The 6858-nt window shown below is 43.0% G+C and overlaps 1 protein-coding gene across 1 annotated transcript; it reads left to right on the top strand.

Moving 5' to 3' along the window:
* The first annotated feature begins 209 nt into the window (after positions 1-209).
* agk (acylglycerol kinase) lies at positions 210-6032 on the top strand. The gene is made up of 14 exons (XM_061036677.1): positions 210-474; positions 895-934; positions 1035-1114; positions 1373-1448; positions 1534-1659; positions 2393-2487; positions 2568-2637; positions 2870-2949; positions 3025-3082; positions 3779-3926; positions 5033-5130; positions 5233-5303; positions 5421-5505; positions 5583-6032. The coding sequence occupies exons 1-14, from the start codon at positions 365-367 to the stop codon at positions 5715-5717; spliced, it is 1272 nt and encodes a 423-aa protein (XP_060892660.1). The 5' UTR covers positions 210-364; the 3' UTR covers positions 5718-6032.
* The last annotated feature ends 826 nt before the right edge of the window (positions 6033-6858 follow it).

Genomic DNA, 6858 nt, shown 5'->3' with positions numbered 1-6858 from the left:
CATGGGAGTTGTAGTATTCCTGTGAAAATGGATTAAAGGCGCACTTTAACAAGATTTTGTTGGATTTCGTGTGGATTTTATTCCATATCGGCAATCAAACATCATTATTTCACATTAATTTTGACAAGTAAATGCTTGTGTGTCGCTGAAATCATTGTGGTAATGATTAACATGTCACAACATTGGTTCCGTCCTGTGTTGGTCCGGGCTGTTTTGACGTAACACCAAGATGTCCACGCTCTCTTGACAGCTGTAGAGCCGTGACCGCTGATATGGAAATCTGTGTTTCGTGACTATAAAACGTCTACGTTGACGTACGTGTAACACCTTCATATAAAGATTTGTGGACATTTTAATCTGAACCATGGCTCGGGTCGTGAAAGTGTTTCGGACTCTGCGGAATCACTGGAAGAAGTCCACGTTTGCTGTGTGCGTGCTGTCTTATGGGGGCCACTGGCTGTATGGGAAACACTGGTGAGTACCTCCTCAGGTTATTATGGATTGAATAGAGAATATAGTACAGGTGTTATGCCGAGAAATGCACCCCTGCCGAGAATTGCATGCACCTCGCGGAAGTGTTTGAAAACGGTCTAAATGTTATTTCTGGGGGCAGGTATGTCATGACAAAGTATGTGAAGTTTATATTTTATAAATAAAATAGTGTCCTTATTGTTCTGCTGACTCGTAGAAGACGCATTTTCTTTGCAAACAGTGTGTGGCTATAAAGTGTCTGTAGAGGGAGTTTAAGGTTTGATGCAAAACACGTCAACATAGTATTTTAAGGGTGGAAGACAAATTAGGCAGTGTAGAAATTGTTCTGCAAGGTGCATGCAAGTGTCGGCATTACACCTGGCTTGTCTTATGTTTCACATTTCTTGTCTTCTATATTCTCAGTGACAATCTTCTGCGGAGAGAGGCGTGTCTCATGGCCAGGGTAAAAACAAGACATCTCTTATTTTTGCACATACACTGCCAGTTAAAGACATCTTCAAACCCTCATTCTGCTTTTTACATGCTATCATTGTCTCTTTTAGGAATTTGGGCGTCAACAGATAGAGCCACATGCGCGCCTGAGGAAAGCAACAGTGGTTTTAAACCCAGCAGCTTGCAGTGGGTAAGACGACAGAGATGTTACAAAACCTCTCATTGACACTTTCAGACACCAGTTTTATCAGAGTACAGTGTGGATGTAACTATACACTCAACTCACAAGATGATACGTATATGATTTTATCGATTTTCTAATTTGGGGGGGCATATGTACCCTCACTGAAGCTACAGAGCTCATTGGTTTAATTTGTCCATATTTGTATTGTTTTTTTAATTTATTGTTTCATCAGAAGACTAAAGTTCCTGCCTTTGTGTTCCCCAGGAAAGCCAACAACCTGTTTGAAAAGAATGCCGCCCCCATATTACACCTGGCTGGAGTGGAGATTACAATAGTGAAGGTACACTGAACCTTTTATTTAAGAAAACTATCGATGGCATAAGATATTGTGATAGCGTGATTATATGTCCGCTGTTTCTCTACAGACGGATTATGAAGGCCAGGCGAAGAAACTGATGGAGTTCATGGAGCAGACTGACATCCTGATCGTTGCCGGGGGAGACGGCACCCTGCAGGAGGTTGTCACAGGTTTACTACGGAGGCCGGATCAGGTGAGTGTCGAACACTTATCATGTTAACCTGTTATCAAGCTTCAGTTCAGTGCTTATTCAAAAAGATATCTGTTGCCAACGCATTTGTACAATTTAGACATGTGCATGAGTTTACTTACAAATTGTTGTTAAAGGGGACATATTATGAAAAATCCACTTCTACAGTGTTGTTGAACATATATTTGGGTAACCTGAGTGTCTACTGACCGATTAAATGAAATAAACCCATCCAGTCCTTTGTTTGTGGTCTGTATAAGTCTCTCTAAAGAAAAGAAACTCCCCTCCCCTGATATCTCCACCCCCAGCCTAGAGCAAAACTTTTACACAGGTCCGCCATTTTCATTCTTTATTAGCGAAGGAGTGATGTCTACTGGGGAAAACTCAGTGGGGGCTCATTGCATTTAAAGAGACACACACACCAAAACGGAGCGTTCTGAGAGAGCTGGTTTATACAGGGTCACAAACCTCCTCTGGTGCTTGATTCATGTTATATTTTGACCACAGCACAGCACAGATGTTTCATTTAGACCACAGGGGACTGTTTGAAAAGCTGGAGAAGGGGGATAATATGTCCTCTTTAATTAAAAAGAAAAAATCAACTTAGGACTTTTATTTTTGTCACACATGTTTAAATACTGTAAATACTCACTTTGCATATCAAAGCTTAAAATGGTGGCATCGTGATAACTGCCTTTGTGTCTGTGATTCACTGACGGATGCTTTGTGACCACAGGACACGTTCAGCTGCACTCCGATAGGATTCATCCCTCTGGGTGCTCACAACTCTCTGAGTCCCAGTCTCCATCTTCTCAGTGACAACAAGGTCAAGTAAGTACCTCGTCGATATCATACATCCAGATTTAAATCAAACACAACATCATGATGAACCGCCTCCTTCCACTTTCCAGAGACATTACATCAGCAACACTCTCCATACTGAGGGGAGAAACGGTTCCCCTGGACGTGCTCCAAATCCAAGTGAGTTACTCTTTCTCAAAGTTACAAACCTTCTGTGTTTCTTACATGTGTACACCTATATTAGACATCAGTGCAGAAGTATGCTGGAATAAATGATGTCATCAGGTAACAGACAGGTTCATTTACATGATGTGGATAGAGTACAAGTTAGAGAGGTTTCATGTGACAGCACCTTGACAGGATCTTAAATGTGTGTTTATTTTGACGTTTATGTGTTTTTGTTTTTTCCTAGGGGGAGAAAGAGCAGCCGGTCTTCGCTCTGATGGGACTACGTTGGGGTGCTTTCAGAGATGTGGCTGCAACAATCAGCAAGTAAGGCTCCCTTCTTTAGGTAAATCCCAACATGTTCCCCCGAACAAATGACTGATTAAGAGTTTCTCTCCGTAGGTATTGGTACCTCGGACCACTGAAGACAAATGCAGCACATTGGTTAAGCAGTCTACGGGTAAGACTATGTTTGTTGTTTCCTGGACTAATAGATAAGTATGTAGAAACGCTGTGAGCTTGTCATAAAATATCTGATATTGCAAAGAGGCCATGTCAGCCACCAGGGGTGAAAGACAGACATTTCTTTTTCAACTTTCTGACTTCAAGTTCATCACTCTTTCAAAGGGTTGCATCATGAGCACTCCTGGAAAATGATACAAAATTGACAACAGCGTGCCCCTGAAATCTGCCTCAGTTGCAGTTTCACACACGTGCCTCACAGTGTGAAGTTTTCCCCGTCAATCAGGAGGGGGGCGGGCTGCTGCAGAAATCCAAGATGGCAGATGAAGCTATATAGATGACTCTGTTGCTTCGTCTGCTACTTTTGTGTCTTTTTTTTTTTAACTTCACATCTTACCTCAGGAGACCCGCCCCACCTCCGGTCTGACAGGGGTAGTCTATCTCTGTGAGGTTCATATTTGAACAGTCAGGTTGGGAGAATCTTCGGAGCAGTCCTCCTAAAATGATCTAGATATTTTCAGGAGTGCATGTGTGAAAACGGCTTAAGTCATCACTTATAAAACACATCATACTGAATGTTCTTTAGATTTCTACATGAGGTAGTTTCTGTTTTTCATATCTCCCTCTTTATTCTTTGTTACCTGTGTCCGCCTGCAGCTTTATTTTAATCTTACACTGTCTTTATTCCCATCAGGAGTGGCCCCTGGTCAGAGACGTGGTCGTGTCTTTCACCGCTCCCAGCCTCCGGCCCCCTGATCTGCCCCCTCAGAAACCCACCAGACCCAACCTGCTCTACCGCATCAAGCGCCGGCTGCAAAACTACTGGAACCCTCCTGTTGAAGGTAGAAGAGTGTGTTACAGTACAGACACAGCGACGGGGGGGAGGGGAGATCAATAATCGGTTATACTCTGGTTCTAATTAAAGGAAAGGCAGATTTAGCCTCGCTGTGTACAACATTTCTCCAGACATCCAAATAAGATTTCTTATTCAGGCCTTTCATATGTAGCTAACAGCTCTGTTCAGACGGCCGCTTCAAGCCGCAATATTTACGCACCTGTAACATTTCATCTTCAATCTAAATGTAGCAAAGGCGTATAGAGGGGACGAAGGGGTTCCCCCCCTGTACCGCCTTCAGAGTTAGTAACAGAGACGAGAGGGTTTCAGCAGAGGCATCATGGGAGGGCGGTGCTTTGTGTGTGCGTGCATATCTGACTGTGTGTGTATGTGGAGCTCCTGCTCTGCAATGTGAATTCACAGACTGGGAAACCAATTACGTACAAAGACGTGATGGCGGAGGAGCTTAGTTACGACAGTTTTGCTGGAAAAATCTGAAAAGGACGACTGCATGAGAAAAATAAAAGATTCAGTTTTTGTCGAACTGCAAATAGAGCAACTGAAGAAAATTCATCTTTATTTTTAAACAACAGAAAGCTAATGTTTTCACTCAGGACGAATTCAGAAATCTAAATTTGGTGGAGGAATGCGTCTTTGCATTTGTTAGGTGACATGATGACACTCTTCCAAAAAATGTTAAATTCCACCTTCTTCTTGATTACACAAAATAGAATTAAGTAATAGATTGGCTTCCATGCACGTAGAGATGAGATCCAACATCACCATGAGAAGCTTGTCCCTTCATACAACATATATTCTCTTGTTTTTGAAAAGTCTGGCACACACAGCATCGGTTTGTCCTCTTAACCTGTTGTCTTTCCCTGCAGAAATCAGACCCTAAATGAGAATATTTAACTTGACAGTTCTGGAGAAATGTGGGGACAAGGAGACAGACATGTTTCCTTTTTTTTTTAAAACACAAACCTTTAAAGAGAACCAGACCAGATCCTAGCTGTGCAGAAGTCTCTTTGTTGTTTCTGGAGTTGTTATCGGCAGAGTCACACCGGATCCTGACGGTGGAGTTTTGGTTGTTTGGTTTGTGTGTTTGCTCAGAGCCTCCAAAAGTGGAAGAGCCGGAGGAGTGGAAGGAGCAGCAGCTGTCGACGTTGGAGCTGTTTGTTCAAACGCACAACAAAAACCCCGTGCAGAGGGTCAGTGCAGAAACCACTCGTACTTTTTAAAACATTGTATTTGTCCTGATGAACGTTGAATAATTCTAAAATCATATTTCTCTTTTTTATTTCAATTCTCAGCGGCTCAATGACTCCCTGATGATCTGTGCAGAACCAGACGACTTCACCGTGGGCGAGTTCATCACCGTCGGGTTAGTGCTTCATTGTTTTTATTCGCCTGCTGCACACAGAGGAGGATTTAGATACATGAAATGAAAGTTCATGTTTCATAAATTCAAGACGAATAAAGTGAATGTTCTTTACTTCAGAAAAAAAAAGGAAGAGGACCCCACTGTGTTCACCAAAAACGCCACAAAACTAGAAGCCAACGCTTGTCACCTGCAGCTCCCAGAGGTGAGAAACATTTCAAATGTATTTTTATTGTCACAAATCAAAACTTGTGACACCTAACATGAACCTGGACCTTGCAGGGTGCCGGGGGTTTTTACAACATCGACAACGAGGAGTATGAGGCCATGCCTGTAGAGGTAAGGCTGTTGCCACGGAAACTACAGTTCTTCATCAGTGCAGAGCGGAGGGAGCAGCTCCTCTCGCAGACACAGTGATGGAAAAGAAGAAAACATCAGATCTGAAAAAGGAGACACGAACAGCGGGACAAACACTGACTTCAGGATCCCGAAACTGTGACGAGGAGTTAAAGAATCTGTTTCTGAACATTGAAGAATCGCAGAAATATTCAGTTGAAGTTACTTAAAACAGTAACGCGGAGGATTACATGATATTTTATTATATATATATATGAATGGACCAAGGCTTTGTTTCCACGTGCATGTTGTCTTAAAATGGACTTTACGTTGACTGGATGGTTCGCTGTCATTACATCTGAACTTGGTAAATAAAATAACAGCTGTCCAATCAAACACGTCACAGTCTTATGTTTGTATTAAGTATGTTAGCATGTAGCAGACAGCAGGTTTAGATGAGGAGTGCAGGAGTTTATTCTTTGTTTTAAAGGTTTATTTTGGGGTTTTTGTACCTTTATTTTAGAGATAGGACAGAGTCAAAAATCAGGGAGAGAGCGAGTGGGGAAGGAGCCACAGGGCCCCCCCCTCCCCCCCTCCCCCCCTGTACATGGGGCATGCACACTAACCACTAGGCCACCGGCTCATTGAGCTGTAGGCGTGGAGTAAAGTGATGGATAAGTCGGGAGCATTTCTCATTTTCTTTAAACTTAGATATGATACAAGTAAAAATAAAACATTGGTTTGTTTGGATACCATGGCAACAGAAACAGAAGTCCTAATTGCCCCAATATTGGGTCATCTCTTGTTTTTTAATCAACCTCATCCACATTGATAAGAAAGAGAAATATGGTCTCGTGTTTCTTACTCAGTGAGGACGTATTAACACCATGACTATGAGGTGCAGAGTGTGGAGATGTTGGACGGATTAGGGGGGTCACGATGCCAGAACTGGGGGCGACTGTAGCTCAGTGGTCGAGTTGGCCGACCCTCAACAAGAAGGTCAGGGCACGGGTTTGATCCCCAGCTCCTGCAGCCACATGTCTGATGTGTCCTCGGGCAAGACACTTAACCACCCCACGTTGCTCCCGCTGCTTCGTCAGTGGTGTATGAATGTGTATGAATGGACGTGTTAATACTGATGGACTCTTTACACAGCAGCCTCTACCACCAGTGTGTCAATGTGTAGGTGTGACCTGCGGAGGATTTCGATACCACAGCAACA

The sequence above is a fragment of the Labrus mixtus genome, chromosome 4 (genome assembly GCF_963584025.1).
Source record: "Labrus mixtus chromosome 4, fLabMix1.1, whole genome shotgun sequence".
In the NCBI taxonomy this organism is placed as follows: Eukaryota; Metazoa; Chordata; class Actinopteri; order Labriformes; family Labridae; genus Labrus; species Labrus mixtus.
The sequence above is the reverse complement of the archived record's forward strand: the minus strand, read 5'-3'. Positions and strand labels throughout refer to the sequence as shown.